The sequence below is a fragment of the Mustela nigripes genome, chromosome 8, assembly GCF_022355385.1.
Source record: "Mustela nigripes isolate SB6536 chromosome 8, MUSNIG.SB6536, whole genome shotgun sequence".
Classification (NCBI taxonomy): domain Eukaryota; kingdom Metazoa; phylum Chordata; class Mammalia; order Carnivora; family Mustelidae; genus Mustela; species Mustela nigripes.
In genome coordinates this window covers 90,820,874-90,848,816 of record NC_081564.1, presented here as the reverse complement: position 1 = coordinate 90,848,816, position 27,943 = coordinate 90,820,874, and the positions used below count along the sequence as shown (strand labels likewise).

At 46.3% G+C, this 27,943-nt stretch overlaps 1 protein-coding gene across 1 annotated transcript in view; it reads right to left on the bottom strand.

Moving 5' to 3' along the window:
• The window catches only part of ATP9B (ATPase phospholipid transporting 9B (putative)), a 174,004-nt gene that overhangs the window by 124,765 nt on the left and 21,296 nt on the right, over positions 1-27,943 (bottom strand). The window contains exons 2-4 of the mRNA XM_059409851.1: positions 23,523-23,574; positions 13,601-13,695; positions 262-342 (exon numbers count right to left, since the gene is read on the bottom strand). Of these exons, the coding sequence (XP_059265834.1) occupies positions 262-342; positions 13,601-13,695; positions 23,523-23,553 (207 nt within the window). The 5' untranslated portion in view covers positions 23,554-23,574. The remainder of the gene's footprint in view (positions 1-261; positions 343-13,600; positions 13,696-23,522; positions 23,575-27,943) is intronic.

The following is a 27,943-nucleotide window of genomic DNA, read 5'->3' as shown; positions in this document are numbered from 1 at the left end:
CTACCATCCCGACTCACGCCGGACGAGCGAGGGTACTTCCCCTTGCTAAGACTTTCAGGGAGAAGGACCGTTTCCGGAGAAAGGACACTGAACGAAAACACGCTACCGGGTGTGCCCCACAGGGACCGAGGGGGAAACATTCTCTAGGCTTTCCCTTTTCAGTTCAAAGCTTCTGCTCTCATTTATTCAAATTTAAGGCTTACTGTTTCTAACGCATGCACACAATGGATATATCTGTATTTAACAAAAGATTTAACTTACCCTGGTAAATGTGCCTTCAAAACTATGAATATCCAGTTGTGGCTTCTGAGCATAAACATAAGCACTGATTGAAAAAAGGTCCTGGAATAGAGAACATCAGAATTAATTACATGGTCATTAGACAAAACTACTTGGAAATTTTTCAGTCACCAGCTAATATCTTTCATATGTTATTTACCAAAAGTGACGGTTGGTTACCCTGGATCTTGTGCGCCAACACTATGTTAGGATGGAAGGTAACTCAACAGAGGTGTGGCAATTTCTCCTGTTCCAACAGACTGCTGCGGAATGACAGGTGTGTGCCCAGCTCTTGGGAGATGCTCCAAAACGCCACACTGCCTGGGGCTGCCCCAGAGTCCGAGTTTAAAGGTACACCTCATGGAGTTTGGTCATACCGTGTATGACAGGAGCATGTGGAAGTTACACAGATACCCAAGAATTCAGTGGGATTTAAGTAATCCTCACAATTCCACTTAAGTTCTACAAAACAATTCAGCAAATTCCTAAAATTTATTTGCGTGTTTTTTCTTCTAAAGGTGGCTGTATATGCTATAAATCATCAACTTCCTTAAAGCCACGAACATACTGCATTTCTCCCACGTGCCTGAACCACATCCCCACGATCTAGTTTACAAAATTGTATGGGAAGGCTTTAACCACTCACACTTCACAGCAATTTTCCCAGAACTAGCTTTGAAGTAGAAATAAAGTGGTTTAGGTCACCCCACTCACAGGCAACAGATAAACGCTTCAACAGTAAGTCCCCAGAGATGACATTTAAACACCTTATTTTAAGGTAATTTATAAAAGTACATCTGCTGATTTAGAAATTTTAAGTATTTTTAACATTGTAATTTTACTTTCTCAGTGTTCTAGAACTCACTGTTTACGCACCACACGCAGTGCTCCGCGCAACACGTGCCCTCCTTAGTGCCCACCGCCAGGCTCACACATCCCCCAGCCTCTCCCCTCCCAAACCCTCAGTCTGTTTCTCAGAGTCCGCAGTCGCTCATGGTTCGTCTCCCCCTCCGATTTCCCCCAACTCCCTTCTCCTCTCCGTCTCCCCGTGTCCTCCGTGTTATTCCTTGTGCTCCACAAGTAAGTGAAACCATATGATAATGGAGTCTCTCTGCTTGACTTATTTCACTCAGCATCATCTGCCCCAGTCCCGTCCGTGCTGACACAAAAGCTGGGTATTCGTCCTTTCTGACGGAGGCGTAATATTCCATTGTATATATATATGGACCGTATCTTCTTTATAACTCTATGTAATTTTATCAAAATAATGTTATAATAAATGAAAATGTGTTGGTAACAAATTTAAATTCTTTAATGGTGCATGATTATTTTTACCAGGAGATCACAAAGAATTTATAATACTCAAAAGTTCCTCATCTGTGTGGCCTTTAACAACACCAACACCCACACGGGATTCTGACTACGCTGCCCACCAGGCAGCCCATGGGTGAGTTACTTCCCATTTCCTCTGAGTGGCGATCCCACACGTCCTAACGCGACCAGCGTGTAACCAACATTAGGAGACTCCGAAGCACACAGGCAGAAAGCCCGACTGAGTTCACACAGGGAGGCAGCTGCAGAGCGACCGACTAAATCTGACGCGTCTGAGTATGTTCCAAACTGATCCATGTGGACGTGAATGATGCTCTAAGTGGGTGAGTCACATCCACCAATGGAGATTACGCATACTGAAGCCTTGCAGAGTAAACTATCAGAGGTCTTCACTTCTAGATATTGCAGTCGTGTTTGAAAAAATATATGCTTAATTGGCTATCAGAAAGCTGGGCAAGTAGAACGTTGTACCGAAGTTTAAGAAATCGGTCCTTACTAACAGGCCTGAAATTTAAACCCGACCCACACCAACAAGGAGGTGAAGAGCTCCAGCCGGCTGTGCCCCGTGCTCCTCGCCAGGGCCACGGCCAACCCACCCCCAGGAGCCGGACGCCGCAGGGCCCTGGCCTCCGCACGGCCCGCATTTCCAGTCTCGCTGACCGAAGATGAGGACTGCCCTTGCACTTCCCCAGTAATCTGTGCAGTAACAGGCATCCGAAGTACGCCTGAGAACCACTGCAGACGCTCTGCTGGAAAGGGAAGGAGACTTCTCCAAGACAAGGAACATTCTGTCACACAAATGCAGGTTGGACGCGACAATCCTGTGACTACTGAGAAAAACTAGCGGAGATGGGAGAAACCTAGCCGCTCAGACAAGAACTTGCCAGCTGCAAGCTCACCGGACAGCAAGGTAACAGCCGTGGACGGCAGGCCAAGCTGCTGTCGGAACAGAGTGGGCTTCCTAGCGCGTCATGACAGACAGGCCCTCCGTGGAGCATGGTGCTCATTGCATGGCCCGGAAGCCACAGCACCTGGAACCCCAGTCTCACGGGCCCCCGGTGCGTGCACTGCACTCTAAGCTGGGCCCGACGTGGCCGGCCAGGGCTGTTGCAATCATGGCACGATCAGCGCCAAGCTGATGCAGGAACAGGTTCACAAACAGAGCCGGGACTGGCAACAGGGGCAAGAATTCAGACCCCCTGGGGCGACATTAAGCATTAAAACAACTGGCTGCTGGCTGGGTCCCCTGGGTTACCCCAGCCGCCCACAATCAAGGGCCCATACTCTGCCGGGCGCTAGGAAATTGAACTGCTCTGGGTACCGACACGAGACCCCTGTTCAACACTCCAAGAGGGAGGAGCACGCACCTTCCTGGTGACCCCACCACAGCCCCATCTGTCTCGGGAGTGCCTGGCTGCCATTAACCTGAGCCGGCAGTCCCGATCCATTGCGGTCTGCGACAGCGGACCACGTCCCTGAACCCGTGCCCCTCGCCTGCCCCGTGTGTGCTACAGTGAGGCAGTGCGATTCCCAGAAAGTAAATCATCTCTCCCGGGCCACTCCCCAGAGAAACGATGGACAAAGCGGAGGTGGCCCCATGAAGCTGTTTTAAAATGGGCCGAAGATTCAGATCTCCTCCTGACAATTCCTAAAGATGATGGTCTTCGGCATTAATTTGTATAACAACGTTTTCCCAGACGGGAGCCTGGCTGACTTGGTCTCATAAGGGTCTGGCTCCTGACTTCAGCTCCGGTCGTGCTCTTGGGGTCATGGGATCAAGCCCTGCACTCGGCTCCGTGACATTCTCCTTCCTTCTCCCTTGGCTCCTCTCTCCCCCAGTCCACACACACACACTATCTTTCTCTAAAGAAAAAAATAATCTCCTGTAAAAAAATGCTCTGTGCTTCTTTAAGGAAGATTTATTTGAGAGAGAGACAAAGAGGGCGAGAGAGAACGAGCGGGGGGCGGGGGGAGGAGAGAGAATCCCAAGCAGACCCCTCACCCCGTCAAGCGTGAAGCCCAGTGTGAGGCTCGATCTCATGACCCTGCAATCCCTCGATCCCTTGACATGAGCCGAAACCAAGAGTCAGACACTCAACTGACTGAGCCACCCAGGTATCCTAAATGCTTTGTGCTTCTTGGATAAAACTCTTTGAGCTGAAAGTCTGGGCTGACAACGTGAGGACTCCTGGGGCACAACACTGGGGCGGAGCCGAGGAAGGAGGTCACCTCTGCTGCTCACAACTGCTGGCAGGCTCTCCCGTCTAGCAGAAAACCCTCCTGCTGCCAGTGACTGGCATTTGAGACTCAAAAGGGCTTCTGGGCCTAGAGCACATCTGGCAACTTGGATTTGAAACTTGGACTTTTGGTGAACAGTTGATAGTACTGTCTTCACGGCCAGGGCCTCTATAGGGCACGCCTGGCAGCAGGCATGCAGACTGGACTCACCGGCTCAAGTGAGGTCCCAGAACAACAAAGCTGCTAGCACGTCTCCTGTAAAGACACTTGAGCCAAGGCAGTGGGCTGTGCAGAAACAGGAGCACGGACTTGAGAAAGGCCTGCTCACAAGCAAGGCTGGCCCTTGGCTGGGGTCTAGAGATGTGGATGGCAGGAGCATTCCCACCATTCCCAGATAAGAAAGACCGCCTGTGCCTGACCGATTTACTCAAGCTGCGTGGTTTATACCGAACTCCTGCTTCCTTCCGGAGTCTGGCACCTTCGCGTGCACCCAACAGAGGAATGCCCCATGGCCTCTCCTGCCCTTCCACAGTAGGAACCATCTCACTTGTGTTCTCGTAACGGCTGCCGCGGGTATGCAGTGTGTCCTGTGGGAGTCCACCGGGACGGGCTCGGGAGCCGTGCGCCCGCTTTTTCCAGAATCACCCCAGTGCCTTGACTGGGCTATCTGTGTTCCGCGTCCCATCGCTGGAATAAACCATGGTCATGAGGAGAACTATGTGCTAAGTCCTGGTTGGGGGAGTCCTCCTAAGGAATCATTAAAACTGGAGGTGGTCTTAAAAGTCCCCCAAAACAGAGAGTTTACCATTTTTATAGTTCTCATTTTCATCTTTTGTTATTTGTTTCATTTGGGTTTTGCCTCAGAACGAATGTTTTAGCACGGCTACCACCCTTAGAAAATCACAGACTTGAAGGCATGAAGACCCAGAGGCCCAAGACGGGAGTAACCACAGCAGCTAAAGAGCAGCAGGGGAGGTGGAGACCTGAGGTGGGAGAGTGCCTCAGAGGAGCCTGGACTCTGGCACCCTCTCACCCCGACCCCACACGACCCACGTGCAGGGCGGGTTTCCAGCACCCCAGCTGATGGAAGTGAACAAAGACCCCAACTGCACGGAAGACAGAGGTTGGAGTTCAACTTCAGCCCAGTGAACTACCAAGTAGAACAAAACCAAACATAAAACAGTACTCTTCAGAAGAACATAAGCCAATCCAGAGTGTCTACAATTTAGCATTAGAAATGTTGAGGACACCATCCCAACCTCTAGACACACAAAGACATAAGAACACAAGGTTGAGATTCAGGAAAGAATTTAATCAGGAAAGACTAATTCTGAGATGACCAGATATCAGAATTAAGAGACGAGAATTCCAAAGCAGTTTTAATATCTCAAAGAATTAAATGAAAAATTCTCCTAAAGAATATACAATGGGAAACCACAGCACAGAAAAATAAATTATAGAATTAAAAAATACAGTATTTGAAATAAATTTATTTTTATTTAGCTTATTTATTTATTTAAACTTAACAGCAGATTGGAGATGACAGAACAGAGTCAGTGAACTGAAGAAAGACCAAGAGATAACGAGTCTGAAGGCACAAAGAGAAAGGCTACAGCTGCATGCCAACTGACAGGGTATCAAGAGATCTAACATGCTCACAACTGGGTTCCTGGAAGGAGCGGAGAAAGAATGGGGAAGGAAAACTATTTGGAAAAAAAAATGACTAAAAATATGCAAAATGTGCTGACGGCCCAGGCAGATGCAAGAAGCCCTGAAAACCTCTAGATAGATGAATAAAATTTAGAAGAAAGAAAGTCCCATTGCTAAAAAACCAAAGAGAAATTTCAGACATACCAGAAAAAATAAATATTACACACAGGGAACAACAATCAAAATAACACTGATTTCTCATTAGAAATAATGGAAGCAGGAGAAGTGGAACAAAATATTTAGAGTGCTATGGGCGGGGGGGGTCTGTCTTCCAAGAATTCAATATTCAGCAAAAATACCCTTCACAAAAACAGGAGAAATAAAGATATTTTGAGATAAAGAAGAACAAGAATTCACTATTAGCAGACATACACTACAAGAAATGGTAACATAAACTCTTGAGGCCAAAGGGAAATATTATCCAGTACAAATTCAGTCTTTAGAAGGGAATGGTGAGGAACGAAAATAATACATAGCAAAAGAAAAACAAAAATGCTGTTTTTCCATCCAATTTTTCCTTAAAATACAGATAAAACATAGGAACAGGTCATATGCAGATACAGTGCACGTAAGACGCCTGTGGACGCACAGAAAGGTGGAGACAAAAAGCGCACAGTGCGCCGTCCGCAGAAAGGCCAGGCGCGGTAAACAGACCCATCCGACAACCAGGTTCTTACGTTCCGTGTCAAGTGACACAATTCTAACTTTTCACAACACACTTTCAGTTAAACACGTATTAGGATCTCTGGCAACTACAAAAGAAATGCAGAGAGGTCTGGCTAAAAAGCCAACAGATGAAGCAAACAGTCTGTCCGTCTTCCAGACCTGTTGCGTGTTGTTATTTCGGCAACTGTGTCTTCTACGAGCTCGCCTGTCCACGGGATCTTTCCTCATACTTCTGTTTGGACTGTAATATCCCCTCAGATTTCTCAAAATATATTAGAGATTTGTGTTCCCTCTCTCCTCCTCCTGGACACCCCGATTCACCCAGCCTTGTCTGATCGCCTCTGCTCGTGGGAGCCTCAAACGGCAGGCTGTAGGTCATGCTCGATCACTTAGTCCTTCCCAGAAAACAAGCCACGATCTAAAAACGATACAGCTTCCTTCATTTCTAGAAAACAACTATTCTGCTGTTTACACTGCATTTATTTCCTACTTTACTGTAGCTGAGTGGGGAGCACACAAATCTTCAAGTGGCTTAGGCTCACGAGTGTGGTGGCTGTACCAAGCCCAGAGGGAGCCTTCTGCTCTGCGGGCAGCAAATCCTCCAGGAGAGCTGACTGCGAAGTCTGCGTGCGCACCACCCAGGAGGAAGTACCGGACGAAATCAAAGAAAGTCACCGGAAAACTAACGGAAGAGAAGGTGCGACAGAGACACCTCCTGCGGTCCTTCCTGACTCCTGCTAAAGACAGGGCTCCCAGGCCTTCGGTGGGCATCCGGCCCCCGCCGAACAACGCAGCCCTCCGCATCCTTTCCAGCCAGCTCTGGCCGTGTGGGGCGGAGGGCGACGAGAAGTGCTATGGCGGGAGGGGGGCAGTCACGGGGCGCAGGCAAAGTCACCGAACAATGATGACACAGCTGCCCGCTCAGCCTTAGACCATCCAACTCTGGACTGTCGAGGGAGGGGAAAAAACTTCTCTCCTAATCTGTGGTGCATGGGTTCAGGAAACAGAAACCGCTCCAGATCTCAGGAACGGAGAGGGATTTCACACATGGAGTGACGTCCTTCCAAAATTACAGGAAGGGGTTAGACTCCTGACAGAACCTCCAAAAATGACTCTCAGAACATAACCAAAACGGTCCTCCATGGGAAATGCCTTTGAACAACTGAGTTCAAGACATATCCACTGAGTCCGACTCCAGGGCGCACAGACCACTGGCCACACAGCACCTGCCACTTCCGCCCATGACAGGGAGGGCGGGCCCTGCCAGCAGAGAGCGCCAACAAGGCAGAAGGAGACCCCGTCCCCATTCCTGCCCTAGAAATTCTTCGCGAGTCTGTTGGACTTGGGAACGCTCATTCACACACCTTCATCAGGGCCTGGAAAACACAGACTGACGAATTCTCAATTTTCTAGAGAACAGAGACGCTGTACTGGATAGAGCCACCGCGGGTCTGCTACTGCCGTTCAGAGAGTAGACGTGAACTAATAAAAAGTTATTTTCAAGTTAATTAAGTCAAGCTGGTTTGCACAAGAAAAAGCACATTGTGTAATGACGTGGGCTTAGGGAAAACCGCAAACATGATCAATAAGCAGCCAAGCGACTCCCGGGATAAGGCAGGGCTGAGAACCCTGCGTCGCTCGAACATTACCCTACCGGAGTGTTTCTAAAGAAATGAAGCTCTCGCGTGACAGACGACCTTTCGACCCACGGAACAACTCTGGCAACAGCCCTCATCTCTGCATGCACATGAACATTCAGAGGAACGCGTTTCGTCTAGTGTATCAGACATCAAATGACTGAATAATGGCACAATAATGAGATTGTCATTCGAAGCTTTTCACGATAATTTAAAAATCATTCTGAAGTTTTCAATAATGTAGGAAAGCCTCTGCTATTAGGTCAAGGGCAACATTTGTTCGCATTACTTAAAGGTCATTAAAATACATCCTTAATCATAACATGTGGTTCATTACAAATAAAATTGCCTTTCGTTCAATAAAACTAATTAAATGTAAATGGTATTGTTTACTGCTATATGGATCTTTTGAAATAAATCAGCAAGTCATGATTTATTGTGACCTCATTGTTGTTAATAAATTCGCCTGATCACAAAAGCCAGAGGCGCGTTTCCCGAATATCTATGGGCGCCCGCAAAGCACGTCTTCTAGCCGCCTGCGCAGCAGTGACAAGCCCAGCCCGCCGCCACAGGCCTGAGGCACAGTGACTGTCAAGTAGCTTGTTCCAGTTCTAACTGGTCACATCATCAGACCAGGGGCTCCAGCGAAATCAGAGAGAGCATTCCTGGTGGCGCCCTTGGTTCTTGAGGAGCAGCGCAAAGGTTTACAGGCTGAGTCCTCGGCGTCATGATGCTTGGCTATTGATACGCACACTGGGAAGGACACGGAATGTCCCCAAACAGTGGCCTCCGAGACAGAGCAGTCCGCATGAGTGACAGAGGACGAGTAAACTAGTCAATGAAAACCAAATCGCCTGAATCCACACAGAACTCAGAGCTCTTTTTCCTACGAAACCGATACATATGTGCCAAAGTATATGAAGCTACAAATTTAATCTAATGAACCAGAAATTCACTTAAACTTCCTTTTTTTCTAGAATATACTGTTATCAGTTTTATGCTCAGATCAGAACGGAAAATGGCTTCATTTACTAGTTCCTTTACCTAAACGGTGACTCACACGATCGTAACGTGCAAAAATTACCGTATGTGAAGTATATGCTGTACCTTTGTAACGGTTTTTGAAGTTGATACACATCTGTCATTAATAAAGATGAAGAAAAGATCCTTATAATATGGAGCATAATAAAATGTCACTTCCTGTGGACCACAGCAAAGAGGACACCCGACGGTCCAGACGGTACGGTGGGATTTTGACTTCTAAGTCGTAACTGACCGCTGTGCAGCTTTCAGGTGCACGACTGTGTGTACCTGCATACCTGCCCCTGTCGAGGACAGCGGCCAGCTGTGGGACACAGCCACCGGCTCCCCTGCAGGGTGCCCGGCCCTGGCCTCCACCACAGGACGTTCCAAGTTCTGCACGACTGTCAACACCTCGGGGCGCTTACTCGTTCGTGAGCTTGGGCTCTTCTTTCAGACACATTCGTTCACGTTCCCTTCCGCACTCAGCAAACTAAAGCAGCCTAACGCCAGCCTTCCCACCTGTCCCGCCCAGGGAGACTCTGACAGAAAGACTCGGGCCGGAGCCCCCATCTGTGCACGAGAGCAAACAGAAACCCTCCCCAGTCCGTGACGACTCATCGGATACCTCTCAGCCCTGGAGGGTCCGGTCCGCTGAGGGTGCTTCCGAGAAAAGCAGGACACAAAGGAGAAACACAAAACTGTGAAATAGCAGGACCGACCCCTGGGTCGGCTCAAACCCCACCAGGAAGCCAAGAGGCAAGAACGTGTCATGATAAACGCGAATCCTCTTCACAGACGTAGGAGACTGTAGGCCAGCTGTCCTCAGTGACGCGGGGACAGCACAGCCTGATTTTGCCCCAAGAAGAAAAGCAAAGCGGACAGAAAGCACGGCTGGTCCGAGTGGATCTCAGGAAGAGTGGAGAAAGGAGGGGCCGGAGGGCAGGTGCGTGGGCGCTGGCACTGTCAGGCCCGTGTCACAAGACGGGAGACAGAGGAGCCGCTCGCCACACACCTGCGTAGGAAACATGAGGTCTGGCCAGGCAGAGTGCAACCAGAGAGGCCAACCCTGACCTCAGAGATGACACAGCATGGGAGACAGGTCAAGCCCAACCAGCCAGTTACAGGCACCTTTGAACAACCAAGAATTTCTAAGGTTGTGCCAGAAAGATCAAGCCCTTGTACTAGGATTACACCAGCATCACAATAAAGGGGCTCCAGGCCCTCCCCAATAAAGTTTAAGCACAAATCAAGTTTATTCCAAGCTGCTAAACTAAGAAAATCAACGGTTTTGAACAAAGAGAAAATACAAACACTTAGAATATTGAGCATTCAATAAAAAAATTACCATACATGCAAAGAAGCAGGAAATTGTGACCTGTAACAGAAGAATAATTAAAAACTTAAAAACTGGGCGCCAGGTGGCACAGTCAGTTAAGCGTCCGATTCTTGGTTTCAGCTTAGGTCGTGATCTCAGGGTCTCAAGACTGAGTCTCATGTGGGGCTCTGCACTCTTCCTCTCCCTCTGCCCACCCACACCTGCCCACAAGTGCACACTCTCTCGCTCTCAAATCAATCTTGAAACAAAAACAAAAACTAGACACAGACACAATGAAATTAACAGATAACAGAGACATAACAGAGACAATGGAATGAACAGATAAAGAATAAGTAGTATAAAATGCTGGAAGACTTAATGTCTAAATGAACACTGAAAAAAGTATTTAATTTAATTTAAAAAAAAGATTTAAATGAAAGTATGAACACATCAGGAAGGAAAGAAAGGTAGCTAAACAGTAATAAAAATGAGGGAACTACACGGAGCTCCCAAATATTAAAAATATAGTATTTAGAATAAAAAATTTGCTGAATGATCTTAATAGAAGACTAGATACTTCAGAAGACAAAATCAGTGAATTCAAAAACAGAGCACCAGAAAGGACCAAATCAAGTCACAGAAAGTAAAGAGCAAGGGAGCTCTAGGACCAGTGGAGTGACGAGTGGCGTAACACACACTGCTGATGACCCAGATGGAGGGCTTCAGCAGAAAGGCATGAAAAATAAAGCCCAGACGTTTCTGAAATGGAGAAGAAAAAACCAAGAAACTCCAGATCAGAAAAGTCCAACAAATCGGGGCGCCTGGGTGACTCAGTGGGTTAAAGCCTCTGCCTTCGGCTCAGGTCATGATCCCAGGGTCCTGGGATCGAGCCCCGCATCGGGCTCTCTGCTCGGCGGGGAGCCTGCTTCCTCCTCTCTCTGCCTGTCTCTCTGCCTGCTTGTGATCTCTGCCTGTCAAATAAATAAATAAAATCTTAAAAAAAAAAAAAAAAAAGTCCAACAAACCTTAAGTAAAACAAATCAAGACACATACACCAATTCCTGAAGAAGTCATCACACACACACACAAATCTTAAAAACGCCTGGAGAAGGAGACAGATAAAGAGGAGACAACACACTGTATAAGGCGAAGCAACGGCCGCTCTGAGACGGCGAACGGAGACAAGGAAAACTGTCAGAAAAAACCTTAAAAACCTCTTCCAAAAATGAAGGTGAAATTAAGACATTTTTCAAGGAAAAACTTTCACAATTAATCTAGCAGACTTCTCTTACTAGACATACTGAAAGAAGTTCTTTGATTTAAAGGAAAAATTAACTGAAAGTTAGATCCACATTCAGGAAAGAAGACTCCGAAACCGTGTAAATGTATAGAAGTAGAAAAGAGGGGTTTTATTTTTTTAATACCTTCTTAACATGCTTGACAACTCTTTTTGGGAAGATGTGTTTATTTATTTTTAGTCGGGGAAGGTAAAGGGCGAGGAAGACAGAATGTCAAGCAGACGCCGCAGTGAGCAGAGAGCCCGACGGGGCCGCTCTCATGACCCTGAGACCGTGCCCGGAGCTGAAATCAAGAGTCAGATGCTTGACCGACTGAGCCACCCTGGTCCCCATGTTTGACTACTTTAAAGAGAAAAACATATATATTCGACAGTGTGGCTTACAACGTGCAGAAGTAAAGTGTATGACACAACGACACAGCAGCGGAGGAGGACGTGGACGTCTAACTGCGCAAGTTTCTTAAATCATATACAAAATGGTATACTACCCTTTGGAGAAAGATAACAGTAAGTTAGTAACACATACTGGAAACTGCAGAACAATCACTACAAAATAGAACAACCGGTTAGAGCCAGTAATAGTAATTAAAAATCTAAAATAATACCTAAAGATGGAAAAAAGGAACAAAGAGATGAGATAAGTAGAAAATAAACAGCAAGAGAACTGCCTTTACCTCAACCATTATCAATAATTATGGTGAACGTACTCACTAAAAATGGAACAACCGTCAGAGTAGGTGAAAAAACAGCATGTGCTTGGGTTATGGTAACAGGAAACCCACTTCATACATAAAGAAACAGACACAGTAAACATACAAGCACAGAAAAAGATAGGCCGTGCGAACACCAATCAAAAGAAAGCCAGAGTCACTATATTAGGACAAAGTAGAGGTCACAACCAAGAACAACCAAGAACACCCCACAAATACTGAGCCAAGTTCAGCTCATCAACGGGGCAGGAGAATTCGGAGTGTGCACGGACTCCGGAGCGGTGCTTCGACGTACACAGGACGACTGACAGAAGCCAGGAGAGAAAGAGTGTATCTTCCAACTCTTCCTTCACTAATCAAGAGAACAGATGGTAGAAAGCACCTAAAAATATACAACACTTAAACAACATTTTCCACCAACCTGACCTGATGAACACTCAGAGGCTACCCACAGAACAGCAGAACGCGCTCTGGAAATAGGCCAGAGCCTCCTCCACTGCGGCTTTGTTAAGAGAAGATGTGAGCTGCCGGGGGAGATTCTCGGTGTTGTGACAGATCACTGACAGTGCTGGGACCTGGTAAATACTGTTCTCGCTAATGCCACCTCTTGCCTGTTCCCCAGGAACAAAGGGGCACTGGGCGAAGACCACGCGAGGTGCCTGACAGTGTCCGCTTCCTTCCCTCTCGGTCACAAGACACAGTAAGATTCTCCCTCCTCCTAATCGAAGAAGGTTCTCTATTGTCCCAAGAACAGCAGAGTCGACGTGCCTGTCTCCAAAAGGAGGCTAATTTCATCTAGTTCCACAATCTGCCAAAAGCAATGGAAACCAGCCTACCACCGAGTTAAGTCGGTTAGCAAAAATATACTCGTTTGTGGACTCATTTAATCCTGCCAAAAGTTCTCAATCTTAAAGATTACTCAATCGCAAGGTTTAAAAGTAAAAACCAGGAGGAAAAGGAACGCAAGAGAAAAGAAAAGAGGACAAAGCGTCAGGCCAACAGGAACGCTGCAAACCACACCGAGAACAGGTCACGTGCCAAGACACCACGGAAATTATTCTGCTGTAATTTTCAATGACCCTTTGTTAGCAGTAAAAGAAGCGTATTTTTTTTTTAAGATTTTTTTTATTCATTTGACAGACAGAGATCACAGGTAGGCAGAGAGGCAGGCAGAGAGAGAGGGGGAAGCAGGCCCCCCGCCAAGCAGAGAGCCCAATGCGGGACTCGATTCTAGGACCCCGGGATCACAACCCGAGCTGAAGGCAGAGGCTTTAACCCACTGAGCCACCCAGGCGCCCCTAAAGGAAGCATTTTAAAAAATCAGTGCATTTAAGTCAGCTGCCCGGGAAGGAACGCGACCGGTGAGACGATGTTGTAAGCCACGCGTACTCACCCCGAGGGCCGGCAGCCTCTGCGTGCAGCTCACCGCCACCTTCGGCTTCCAGTCGGTCTCACCATCAAGCTGATCAGTTCGAATAAAACATGAACCTGGGAAGGAGACACGAAGATTCCAGAGTTACAGGTGCTTGAAGGCCACAAGTGTGCGGCACAAGGGACGAGAACGGCATGTTGAGGAATCTGCATCAACAAAAATCCTCAAAAGCCTTTATATATTTGATTCACAAACAAGTGTGCTGAGAAGATACAGGTCACTAACTAGTCACTTACCTGCTATGTGGTGTCCTTGCCTACGGAGGCTTAATATTAGTAAGTGTTTTACTTTAGAAAAACTACTTTGATCATCTGTAACTTTAATTCATGTTTTAGTAATGAAATAATAATACACAAAAATACCCACGAGTGCGCCATAACTCTGCGGATAAATCATCTGATGTGCCGCCGTAAAATGTGTGTTCAGTAAGAAAAGCCCAGCGAAAGTGCCAAAACACAGGTAAGATCTACTGCCATACGAACCTATCAAATTCGAAACATGAATAAATATTAAGTAACAAAACTCCACGCACCCTTTGGCCCCACTATCACACCACTTCTCAGAACCTATCCTAAGACAGAACAGCCAGGACACGAAGTGACACACATACAAGATGATCCAGCACCAGGACTGGCCGGAACCCAAGGCTGAGAGCAGATCGTGTGAGAATCAGTGAAGGAAAGCGCACGCGAGCAGCCGCGTCAGACAGACAGGGTGGAGGGCAGAGCCCAGACAGGAGACGGGGAGCGAGACGGGGAGGGTGAGGGGAGGGAGATGAGAAACCCCTTAGTGTTCACCCTCCACGATCTGCGGGGCGTACATCGGTAAGGGAGGGAAGCAAGATGCCCTGACGCCACCTCCCTGGGTGTGGCCACGGGGGTGACCTCTGCAGAGGGAGGAAGGTGGGAAGGGGCTGTTTTACTGCTCCCTCTGAAATCACACGTGCTTTACAGACTGGGAAGAGACAATTACATCAAACTTTTAAAAAGCAATTGCTAAAAACAAGCATATAAAACAAAGTATTAGTGTCGTCACCACATGAATTCAAGTACCTCAATAAAATTGTCACAGAAAGCCCACAAGCATCTGTACGTCTCGGTGACTCAGGACAAGTCCCCTGTAAACAACTTCGAGACCCACCCCCCTGCACGACTATCACGCTCTGGTCTGGAGTTACCCCCCAAATGTACACGCTCAAGACACCACAGCTGAGCCTTGTCCACTCTGGGTACACATTCCTGTCACTTCATCCGCAGGCCCTCCCCGGTCTGCGTGTCACTGACTGCGCACTCACGATCCAGGCCAACCGTCTCCCCGTCCCCTACGGGACCTGGGACCCTGGCTCCTGCACCCAGAGCCCAGCTCACACTCCGAGGACCTTCAGCACTGCTGCCCAGCTGCCACCGGAGGCACCATGTCCAGGCGCTGCTCTGCTTGGACACCAGCAGCCTCTGTGCTCAGGGCCCATATCCGTGACCGCGGTGCTGGCCGAAGGAAGTGGGAGAGTCCATATTCCCTTTTCAGCTTTTAGCTAGAATAAACGTCAGCAGAGGCCTCTGTTCTTTGGATTCGGTCTGGTCGCCTGCTGAAAGTTCCTGTAAGAAAGCACTGATCCCTTCTGTGATTCATCCAAGAATGAATGAATGAATGAATGAATGATTCATTCATTTCAAGACAACGAGTTGCCCCCCTGCCATCCTTAGGAGAAACCCAATTAGGCCTCTGTGTGTGCGCGTGCGCGCTCACATGTGTGTGTGCGTGCCGCGTGAGCTGCGTGAGCGAGAAGCTTCCCCGCAACACCACTACTGTCACGACCGAGTCTCAGGCTGACCCACTGTCGGGGGAGGGGATCTGACTTCCGAGTCACCACACCATAAAGGTGAAGACATCCAGCGTTCCCCAGAAATCAGTGTGCGCACGAAGAAACAGGGCAGCGTCACTGCATACTTATAAAGGGGGAAAAGGGGCGCCCGGGTGGTCCAGGTGGTCAAGAATCTACCTTCACTAAGGTCCCGATCCCAAGGTCTTGGGATCAAGACCCACACTGGGCTCCCTGCTCAGCAAGGAGTCTGCTGCTTCTCCCTCTCTCTCTACCCCTCACCCCTGCTTATGATCTGTCTCACAAACACACACTCTCTCTCAAATAAATAAAATCTTTAAATAAATAAAATAAAGGAACAAAAAATATAAACAGACACTGTCTCTGGAGAATATGTGATGTCGGATCTCCTAGACAAAGACAAGGCTGAAAGATGCTCAGAAGCTGAACAAAGATGTAAGGAAAGTCAAGAAAACAAATCATGAACAAAATGGAATCAATAAAGAGGGAGAAAACAGTGAAAAGAAGAAGTCCAAGGACTGGCGAGTATAGTGACCACAAGGAACAGCTCCCTGGGGGAAGCCAAAGCAGAAGGAAAAACCAGCAAACCCGGAGACAGGACAGAAATGGTCCAGCCTGAGGACGGGAGAGCCAAAGAACTGAAGACCGCGGCAGAGACGGAAGGGCCCGTGGGCCTCACCGCCTGTGCCGGCACGTGCCGCGGGAGCCCCCGCAGGACTGGAGCCGAGGACGCGCAGAGACCGCCTGGAGAAGCACTGACCGCAAACGTCCCAGCCGCGGTGAGAGACGTGCCCGTCAGCATCTAAGGAGCCCAGAAAGGCCAAGTCAGAGGAAGTCTGACCCACTCAGAGATGCGCTACACCCAGACTTTCAAGACAAGATGTGCCCGGGTGAGGGGAGGGGTTGTGGCGGCCCCCCAGGCATCGGCCCGGCACACTAGCTGATGGGGGAAACTAGCTGCGGCTCCCTTATCCTGGCTCGTCAAAACCGGGCGGAGCCCCTGCCTCTGAGCAGGAGCTGGTGAGAAGGGAGGCCCGGTCCCCCGGCCTGGGGAAATGAGCGGCGAGCATCATCTTGCAGGGTGACGCCTCGGCCTCAGTCTGGCGGGAGCAGGGAGATGAGGCCAGCCCCTGACTCCTTGGCCGCGCCGGTCGCAGTAGAAGCTTCTTTCCCGTGGAGTCCAATGCTACAGAATCCATCTGTTCCTACCGAGAAGATCTCTCAAAAATATTAAAACAATTACTCTCAAAAGAAAAATAACTGAACACTTAGGGATTCTCTTCAATGACAACAAGAAAGTCCTCTAGCGTTTTTCAACCAGGAGAGATTTTGCACCCTGGAGGGCGCTTGGAAACCTGTGGGCACACAGCTTTTAAACCTGGCAGGGAAAGGGCTGCTACTGGTATCTAGTGGCCTGAGGCAGCAGTGCTGAGCCCCCAGCGCCTCAGAACCACCCCCCCACCCCGGGAAGAGCGACGGGTCCCCATGTCAGCAGGCCCCGGAGAGGCCCCTGTTGCGGAGCACGGGAGGAAGAGCCGGTCTTGGGCGGAACACTGGCTCTGACCTCCCTCGGCAATGCTCTCCGTCCAGCTGCCTCGCTGCGCTCAAGTCGTCGTCTGCACGGCGGAGGGAGGGGACCGGACTGACCCGAGAGCCGTGTGGACACCACAGCCGTGTGGAAAATCCACTACAGCCGGCCTTGAGCGCTGTGCGCCAGGAACTCCCTGGGCTGCCGCTTTCTCAAGTCTGGGGAACTACTGAAGGCAGCCGTGTCAGGATGCACCTCCCCAGAGCCCAGGCCAGGACTCCCCTCACACAATGTCCTAACACGACGATGGGTCTGTGCCAGCCACGTTCTCCCGGCGGCCCTCCGGAGGAACTGCTGTTCTGCACGCACCAGGAGCCTTTTCTTGCTCTCCTACTACTTCTCCCACCAGCCAATGCACTTCCAACCCATCACAGCTCAGGTCCTGCAACGTGTCCCTGAGAGTCCCGCACCAAGGACGCCTCCAACCCTGGCAGCTGTGCTGTGCCGCGGGCACCGGTGCCGCCAGCACGATTCTAGGAGCCTCCAGAGCCCCGCGAGACGACTCTGAGTCATCTCCCGTACGGAAGGAAGTGTTCGCAGGAGACCTCTGATTCCACGTCCTCTGAGAGACACCGCTCAATACGTAAATACACTCCGTTGTGCATTACTTGTCGGAAGACCTACCATAAGGAGTATTTTACACACTGCTTTCACTAACAAGGAATACAAGAAAACTTGCAATGGATGTTATTTTACAGTTGAACAAATTTCAAAGTTGATTTTACTCCTCTTAAATACCTGCATGTTTACGTATGTGCACGTGTGGGCCTGTGTGTGTTCTGATACAGAAGCTAGCACACAGGGACCGGATTAGATTCTGACACGTACTTTGAGACGTCAGTGCCAACAGCTCTGCTCTCGGTCTGCTCTCTAACACAGAAAGCAGGAAGAAGGGAGCCTCCTACACTGCAAACATCCCATGTTTCTCGGTGAAAGCAATGCTGGACTCTGGAAGCTTACTGGGCACTGGAAGCAATACAGCTGTCTTCAAAGAGGACACGCTTCGCTCCGCTGTTTTAAAAATTCAGGGCAACAGATCTAGGACTTACCCTGGAGCACAGCTTGCACTGCTAGCCTCGCAGTAACTGATCGGATTTAAACAGAGCAGGAACTGTGGCGAGAGCAGAAGTACGGCCAACGTACCGGACCTGCTGACGTGCCACGGCCGGCGCCAGCCACATGGGAGGCCAGCGAAGGCTGGGCAAAACTGAATTATTAAATCGTCTGCTTATATCCCGTTACAGACTTCTTATGAATACTTGATTTTATTTTGTATAATTGACAAGAGCTGACAGGAAAGGACAGGTTTAATGACAATCAAATTAAGATCCACTAGGCCACGTGTCACACAGGAGAGCTGCGTCAAGTGGTGCTGAAGTGACGGATGGGACACGGCGCGGCTGAGCATCGGAGCCTGTCATACGCTGTGACGAGCTCTCCTAGTATTAGAATACCGTCCGCAACAGCGCACGAGTCCAATAGCTCTGGAAGAGACAGGGACAGTACGTGCCCAGCAAAAGAAAAATAGACATTGACTTTGCATATGTAATACCAGGTCGTTCGCCATTAAACTTGATTCCTAAATCATTTATGTGACTTAATGACTCTGCATGAAATTTTTAAGCTGCTGGGAAGATGAATAGCACCAGGGAGAGAATGTGGTTGAGTACAGTGTCATTTACCTACCTCTGCCCCACTAACAGGTGACAGCTGAGCCATTGTACTATGTCCCAAACACTTCAACTATAATGTCATCACTTAGGAGGCAAGTGAAAAAGATATTGGCATTTATAAGAGATTGATGAAAATCAGTTCTAAAGCATTAATTTCTCTTAATACCACTAAAAGGATTGTGTGCATTCAGGAGATATTTGATCTGAATTAAGAAACCGATGAAGCAACTGATTAATTGGAATCGAAGCCCTCCAAGCCCGGACCCGTCGACTGCATCCGCACTCTGGACAATTGGATGCCGGCCCCGCAGAAGGCCCTGCGTTCACACACAGCCAACGTTGCACCACAGAGCCTCCCTGAGCTGCAAATGTCCAAGCTCGGACACACCTCAGAGATTTAAGACTTTTATACTGGATAGGGTTTGAAGATTTTTATTTAAGATTTTATTTATTTCTTTGACCAAGAGAGATACATTGAGAGGGGGAACACAAGCAGGGGGAGCAGGAGAGGGAGAAGCAGGCTCCCTGCTGAGCGGAGAGCCCAATGTGGGGCTCGATCCCAGGATCCTGAGATCATGTCCTGAGCCGAAGGCAGAGGCTTAAGGACAGAGCCACGCAAGTACCCCAAGATTTTTATTTTAACAGACAATGCGCTATCAGATTCTTCTGAACTGAAACTGAAAAGTAATAAAATAATACCAATAGTGTCAGCTGATATACAAAACTTCTAAATATGTGTACTTTTGAAAAAGAGACAATTAAAAATTTTAAATAATCACTTAAGGTTGCAGAAACAGAATTTCCAAAGCTAAGAATTCCTGATTTAAAGCAATACTATGACACATATTTTATCCAGCTGGGAAGCTATTTGGTAAATTTTAGAAAAAGAGGGAAAACAGCATGAAATAGCAATCTGACATTTTAGCATCTGTGTATCTACAATCAGTGATGATTTTAACAATTTAAATTTGATAGAAAAAATAATAAAACTGAGAAATGTAACATAACTGTAAGCTTAGGGGCACCTGAGTGGTTCAGTCAGTTAAGTGTCTGCCTTTGGCTCAGGTCATGATCCCATGATCCTGGGATCGAATCCCGAGTCAGGCTCCCTGCTTCTCCCTCTCCCTCTGCTGCTCCCCCTGCTTGTGCGCTCTGTTAAATAAATAAATAAAATATTAAAAACAAACAAACAAGAAACTTTAAGCTTGAACAGACTACAGTAAGGTCCTAAGTCAGATCCAATAGTATAGCATACATGCCACTATATACTCTTTTTTGGGGAACAAGGTGGTAATTCTTAATATTCTCAAAGACAGGGGCGCCGGGGTGGCTCAGTCAGTTAAGCATCTGCCTTGGCTCAGGTCATGGTCCCAGGGTCCTGGCATCAGGTTCCCCATCAGGATCCTCGCTCAGCGGGAGCCTGCTTCTCCCTCTCCATTATCTCCACCCTGGCTTGTGCTCTGTGTCAAATAAATAAAAATATTTTCAAAGAATTTAAAAAAAAGATTCTCGAAGAGATCTAGGGCCTCCAAAATATTAATTATCATTACACTAAAACACGTCCCTATAACATGAAAGCCAAGGGAAAACTAGAGGGAAAGAAAGTGTTTTTTTAAACATCATTGGTTTAGATCTAATGTTATTGATCCAAAGCTAATATAATACAGAGTATCTCATTTGCCTAATGCTCTAATATTCTATCTCTGTGCTGCTGCTGTAAGTTTCTCAGAGGCTGAGAACCAAAACTGCTGTTCCTCACGTGACCTTCAACAAGGCCTTCGTAAGTTGTTCAGCCTTCAGAATCCTCTAGAAAATGGAGAGTTCTCATGATCTCTCAGTTTTAGAGGGCTGGATTTCCTTCTTTTGTCTTCTAACAAAACCTTATTTCCTTTAAGTTAATTATCTGAAAACCATTTCCATATTTAGGATAATATTCTTTTTTTTTTTTTAAAGATTTTATTTATTTATTTCACAGACAGAGAGGCAGGCAGAGGGGGAGGGGAAGCAGGCTCCCCACTGAGCAGAGAGACCGATGCGGGGCTCCATCCCAGGACCCTGAGATCATGACCTGAGCCGAAGGCAGAGTCTTAACCCACTGAGCCACCCAGGCGCCCCTAGGATAATATCGTTAATCTCATATATATTCATACAGTCATTAAGAAGGCAAGTAATAAAGAAGCATGTCTCAAACGCAAACATGCCGGCTAGTCATTATACTGAATTCCTTCAGAAACAAAGACAAACACCACAAACAAGTGGGTGATGTAAGCAGAGATGGAAATGTAAAAATCTCCGAAAATCCATTTCTCCATAACTGTAAGAGAGAGAACATCGGTAAAAAGAATCAAAAGCAACTTTTTTCAGAACTCTGGAGAATCAAACACCTTCAACAACCCCAGGTGCATTTACTCAAGAAACACGGCTGGATCAAGCTGAGGGCGAGCCGCGGGGTGCTCGGACTCCTCCCACTCCCAAACCCTCTTCTCCCTACTCCTCGGTTCCACAGCAGCTGAGAACACGGATACTCCAGCATCCACGGATGGGGACAGTCAGGCCTGGAGTTTCCCAAGTCCATGCCCAGAGAACCGTGATCACCTGACCAAGTACGGCTTTGCCTGAGTTTGACCTGATCCAGAGCCTGTTTATTATAACTGTTTCCTTTGAACTGTTTGTTAAAAAACAATCAGTGGCAATTGTTTAACACCACAGCTACCTCAGCTGGTGATAAAACTGTGGTAAACAAAAAATTTACAGAAAACAGGGAAAATTAGAAGACTTGAAGGAGGCTTTGAAAAATTCTAACACATTCGGAAAGCCGCCTGCCTGTGCAGAGCTGCACACACGCCCAGGAGAACCTGAAGGCTTAACCCTCTCATGCCTGGGCGGCCCTGAAGCTCTACACAGGCAAGAAATGAAAGCAAGACCTGGAGCTGCGCCGCCGCTGGGACGAACATGGGCCACCCCGGGAGACCAGCACTTGAGGTCTGGGACTCAAATGCTTCTCTCTGAGTCAGCTACAAGGGAAGAGGAGGGAGCTCTGTGCCACACAGTCGGTCAAGAACCTGTGTGGGAGGGATGCCTGGGTGGCTCAGTTGGTTGGACGACTGCCTTCGGCTCAGGTCATGATCCCGGAATCGCAGGATCAAATCCCACATCAGGCTCCCAGCTCCATGGGGAGTCTGCTTCTCCCTCTGACCTTCTCCTCGCTCATGCTCTCTCTCACTGTCTCTCTCTCTCAAATAAATAAATAAAATCTTTAAAAAATAAAAATAAAAAAAAAATAAAAATAAAAAAAAGAACCTGTGTGGGAAACCACAGTCTTCAACAGAAGGCTTCGAAGATCACCCTCGTCCTGGACACCGCGCCGGCACCAGGAAGGTCAGAGTTGACCGCTGCGAGAGAGGTGGCGACCGGGCCTGGAGGCAGTCAGCTGGCCTCTCCTGGCCAGACCTCGGGGCACAGCCCATCTCACTGGACGGGCAAGGGAGTCTACTGTGTTTCTGAGAAGAAAGCGAAACGACTGAAGGGGAGCTCTGCAGTCAGCTCCACAGACGGACAAAACTGCCCATTGAGGAACACGGTAGCCAGCAGGTGTACCAGGCGAACTTGACTATTCGGGGTCCCTGGACTCTTCTCCTGCTAATGCAGCCTCATCTGATGAAGTAAATAACCGTAACTACAGTTGATGAAAAAAACATTTATTTTCTTTCTCAGGATATCCCTTTTAAAAAATGCTGTTTACACCTGGAGAAAAACTAAATTAACAACTCTAGTGCCTGGATGGCTCAGCTGGAAGAGCACGCAACTCCTGATCTCAGGGTCAGGAGTTCGAGCCCCGTACTGGGTGTAGAGATTATTTAAAAATGAAAATAATTAATTAATTAAAAACTTTAAACTTTAACTTTGTGCTTTCTAGAGCTTTCACCATACTATAGGTAATAATACATATGTTGAATTTCCAATAAAAAATAACATGCTGAGCTTTCCATAAAAATATTATCCATTTATTCAACAGAGTCAGAAACACAAGGCAAAAGGAACTTGGGCATTGCCTGATAAACCTCTCCATTATTTTAGACGTTAAGAAAATGTGTGACCATGTGTCTACATCATATAATTAAGAATTGGCCAAAGCAGACTAGATTTTGGGTTTCCTGATTTCTAACACACAGCTCTTCTCCTAGATATGAGACTTCTGTCTCATTTCCCCTTTCCAAACCTTCTTCTCACTGGGGAGAGCCCAGGTCATATAAATACCGTTTACCCCATGAAGCCCACTTCAAGTCACCTACACACTGTCTGTGTGACATACACTATCTGTATAGTCAGAGCACTACTGTCAACGGCTGTATATCCACACACAAGTGAATCATAACCTCTCTGAAGGGAACAACTCAGTCTCGCTCCCGTGTCCCAAGGGACAGACAAGTTGTGGCTGCCACACAGTAACAGTAAATAAACGTTTGCTGAATTAATAAAACTGCAAATACAGAATAGCAATCAAATTTCAAGCAACATCATCATTTAATTACTTAGGTAGCAATATAGCTTTCAATGAAAGCACTCATTTGACTTAAAGGTTGTGATAGGATTATATTTTTAAAAACAAACATACATAGTAAAGATCATATTAAATATCATAGCTAAATGTGATTTAGAATTAATTCAATGTATTATCAATCAAAGAAAACTTTTATAACAATAAATTTAACTTTTACCTTTCAAAGCGAAAAATAAACTAAAATACTAAATGACCATCAATTTAAATACAAATGAAAATACCTGCTTTTTCTGATGTCCTAAGAAATACCATGTCCGATGGAATTCTTTGATTCTGCAGAAAGTAATATAAAACACTAATTACCTATATGCAAATTTATAAAGTAATACCATTCCATTACAAAGTAGAAATAGCTAGCAAAAACTAAAAAAACAGTTATAATTAAAATTTATACTGAGGCAATTAACAATAATTTGTATAATTTGTAAAATTAATTTAAATTAATTTTTTAGTTGGACTTTTTTACGATTCTTTCCCCTATTAACAAACCATGAAAACAGCATTTGTGATGACTTGAAAACTGCTCCATTTCTGAAAAATGTTAAATATTGGCTTTTCTGTGGCCTCTCTGTTAACTAAACTCATACACACAATATAGCAGCTTTTGTCCTATAAAAAATTATGTCCTCCCTAGTAGAGCAAATAGCCCTGGAAAGTGAGAATAGGATTCTTCCAAAGCCTAACACAAAACAGAACACATCATAAATAAAACACTTACTAAATGTTGACTAAATGAATAAATGTACAACTGAGCAAACAAACCAAAAAAACCCTACAAAGCTGAGAGACAGTCTCTCGTAAGGCAGAAAAGAATAAAACCTCAAAGGTACCTATAGCATATAAACTTATGTAAGTATTCGCTATTCATACATTTAACCATTACTAATGTTTTTGTCAGCTGGAAAAGCTGTATCAAACTAAAGAAAAAACATAGAGTAAGAATACTTCACACAATTTCATAAAGTATGCATACAGTTTTAAGACCTCAGTAAAGATTTACCCACACATGCTAAAGAAATGGACTGCTTGTCAGTAAGCAAGTAATACAAACAAACATACGTCGTTAAAGGTAAAAACGAGATGTTGTGGGATAAAGCTACCTCTTTCTAACATGAATGAAGAAGGGTCGATTATTAAGATCTAAAAAACTCTTCAGTCAAAACAGAAATCCCGGGGGCGCCTGGGTGGCTCAATGGGTTAAGGTCTGCCTTCGGCTCAGGTCATGATCTCAGGGTCCTGGGATCGAGTCCCGCATCGGGCTCTCTGCTCAGCGGGGAGCCTGCTTCCTTCTCTCTCTCTCTGCCTGCCTCTCTGCCTACTTGTGATCTCTGTGTGTCAAATAAATAAATAAAATCTTAAAAAAAAAAAAAAAAGAAATCCCAATGGAAATTAGAAAATGCTTTTAATGGAATGATAACAAAAACTCAATTTCATGCAGCAAAGTGTGTGAAACCATTCTGCCAAAGCCAGAGGAAAATGTATATATTTAAGTGCATACAATATATAAAGGAAGTTAAAGCACAAGCTAAATATCCACTTGAAAGCAGAGGGGAAAAGCCAATGAATCCCAAAGAAAGTACAAGGATGTAAGCAAATATAAAAACAATTGGGTGGCTCAGTTGGTTAAGCCACTGCCTTCAGCTCTGGTTATGATCCTGGAGTCCCGGAATCGAGTCCCGCATCGGGCTCCCTGCTCCGTGGGGAGTCGGCTTCTCCCTCTGACCCTCCCCCTTCTCATGCTCTCTCTCTCAAATAAATAAATAAAATCTTAAAAAAAAAAAACCAATGGCCCAGAAAACAAGTGCATAAACACAAGTAATAAACAGTAATAAAGTATTTTTCAGATACGCTCGTTGCAGCAATAAGAAAACTGAGATGAGACTGTAATTCGTAAGACAAGGAAGTCAAGTTCTCTCAACGAAAACTTACAAACATTCCTGAAAGACATTATATAAAACCAAAACACACAGAACACATCATTTTCCAAAATCAGAATGCAAAGATGTCACATGCCTATCAATTGATCTGTATTTTTAACACAAACCCAATCAAAATCTTAACATGTACTGTGGGAGGAACTGACCAGGTACTCCTACTATTTAGAAGAAAACGTAAAAGCCAGGAATGAACTGGACAAATGGGAGAAACACGGAAGGTGGAGTCTCTAATGGAACAAAGCTGAAATATTAAACCAGAGCAATTAAGACAAGATGGTACTCTACTAAAACAGGTAATTATACCAATGCGATCTCAGAGACTCCAGAAGGGAGGCCATCCAAAAACGGACGCCAGATTAATGAGGAAGTGTGCCAGCGCAGAGCCATGAGGAACCTGCGGTCTTTGCAAGAAACTTAGATATCACACGAGATGACAGGAGGCGATCAATACTATCAGTCAAAACATGAGACTCTGTTCCAAAGAAATTCTGCTTCTAAATATCAAAGTCAAAACCAAAAGCCCTAAAAGTTACTACAGAATATTTTCATAACATTTTGGTAGGGAAGGATTTCTTCCCCACCAAACCTAACAAGACTCCTCCTTCTCCACAAACAAAAATTTAAAAAACAAAACAAAAATCCCCAACTAACCATAAATGAAAAGACTAATAAGGTAGACTTCATCAAAATTAACAATCTCTCTTCAACACAGCACACCAGGGAGGAAAAACTACTTGTGACATTTAACTCATGGGAAATTCCCAGGCAGAGTACATAAAGGCCTATAGACTATTTTTTTTTTAAGATTTTATTCATTTATTTGGAAGAGAGAGAATGAGAGAGAGTGAGCATGAGGGGGAGGGTCAGAGGGAGCAGCAGCAGACCCCCTGCTGAGCAGGGAGCCCCATGCGGGACTTGAGGATCATGACTTGAACTGAAGGGGGTCGCCCAACCAACTGAGCCACCCAAGTGCCCTCTGTTGCTTATTCTTAACAGTAATTTTATTTGTAAGTATTTTATTCCTTCTAATGCTGTCATAATAGAATGTTTTTTCTTGATTTCACTTTCAGACCATTACTCTTTATTCCCTTCCCATCTTATCCTGTGAAGCACTCCTCAGTTTGTTTGAACTAGGTGACTTCAATCACTGGATGCTTTTTATTTTTCCCTCCCCTCCAGACAGCGAGCCGCACAGCGGCAGACACCTGTGCTTCCTTAACATGATACACCCTGGGGTGAGGTGCACCTGCCTCTCGGACTCGCACCCATTCAGGATACCTGGCTGGTGTCTGACACGGGGCTAGTACGAATAACCCAGGCAATAAGCATTCACATATAGGCTTCTGTGTAAACTTGTATTAATATTTTTTGTGATAAAAGATCCAAGAGTTCCACTGGTGGGTCATACAATAACTGTGTATTTAATTTTTCAGAAGACGATCTAATGATCTTCCAGAGTAAGTGTCACCGTTGACGCTCCCACTAGACACCCACCCACGAGTGACCCACGTCTCTCACATCAGTGCCAGCATGTGGCACTGTCACCCGTCTTCACCGCAGCCCCTCTGCTCCTTGTGCACTAGCACGTCATGCTTCAGTCTGCGTTCACGGAGCACGAATGACGTGGAACATCTTCTCATGTGTTTATTCTCCATCTCTACTCGTCTTTGGAGAAATGTCTCTTACATCTTCCGTTCATTTTCTAATTTGATTTTTCCTCACTGTTCAGTTTGTACATATTCCAGATATAAAAATCGTTGTCCGCTATATGGTTTATAGCCCGTGTTTTCATTGTATCTTTCATAAGCACAAATCTTTTTTCTTTTAATGAGATGCAATTATCAGGGTTTTTTTTCTTCCATGCATTGTGCTTTTGGTGTTTAAGAACAATTTTCCTGCCCTAGATTCTGATTATTTTCTCCTACATTTTTTTCTAAGTTTTAAACTTCCACAATGTTCACTTAAATCCATGATCTACTTTTTCTTAAATTTTGTTAGTTAACATATAGTACGATGTTGGCTTCAGGAGCAGAATTCGGCTATTTATTACTAACAGTCAACACAGTGCTCATCACAAGTGCCTCCTTAATGCCCATCCCCCACCCTCCTCTGTGCATGGACCTTCGGTTTCTTCTTTATTGTTAAGAGTCACTTATGGTGGGCGCCCAGGTGGCTCAGTGAGCGAGCATCTGCCTTGGGCTCAGATCACAATCCCAGGGTCCTAGCACTGAGCCCTACACCGGGCTCCCTGCTCAGCAGCAAGTCTGCTTCTCCCTCTCCCTCAGTCCTCCTTGTGCTCATTCCTAATAAATAAAGAAAGAAATTCTTAAAAAAAAAAACAAGTCACTTAAGGCCTGTTTCCATCTCCTTTTCTTCCTGCCCTCCTTCCCACGTGTTCATCTGTTTCTTCAATGCCACGTGAGTGAGATCACATGGGGTTTGTCTTTCTAGGAGAGCCTAGACGTCCGTGGTCTGGTGAATAATGATACGGGGTGGGGTGTGTGTGTGTTTGTCTGTGTGTGCAGGAATATTACACCGCCATCAGTGTGTGTGCAGGAATATTACACCACCATCAGTGTGTGTGTATGTGTGTGTGTGCAGGAATATTACACCGCCATCTGTGTGTGTGTGTGTGTGCAGGAATATTACACCGCCATCTGTGTGTGTGTGTGTGTGTGTGTGCAGGAATATTACACCGCCATCAG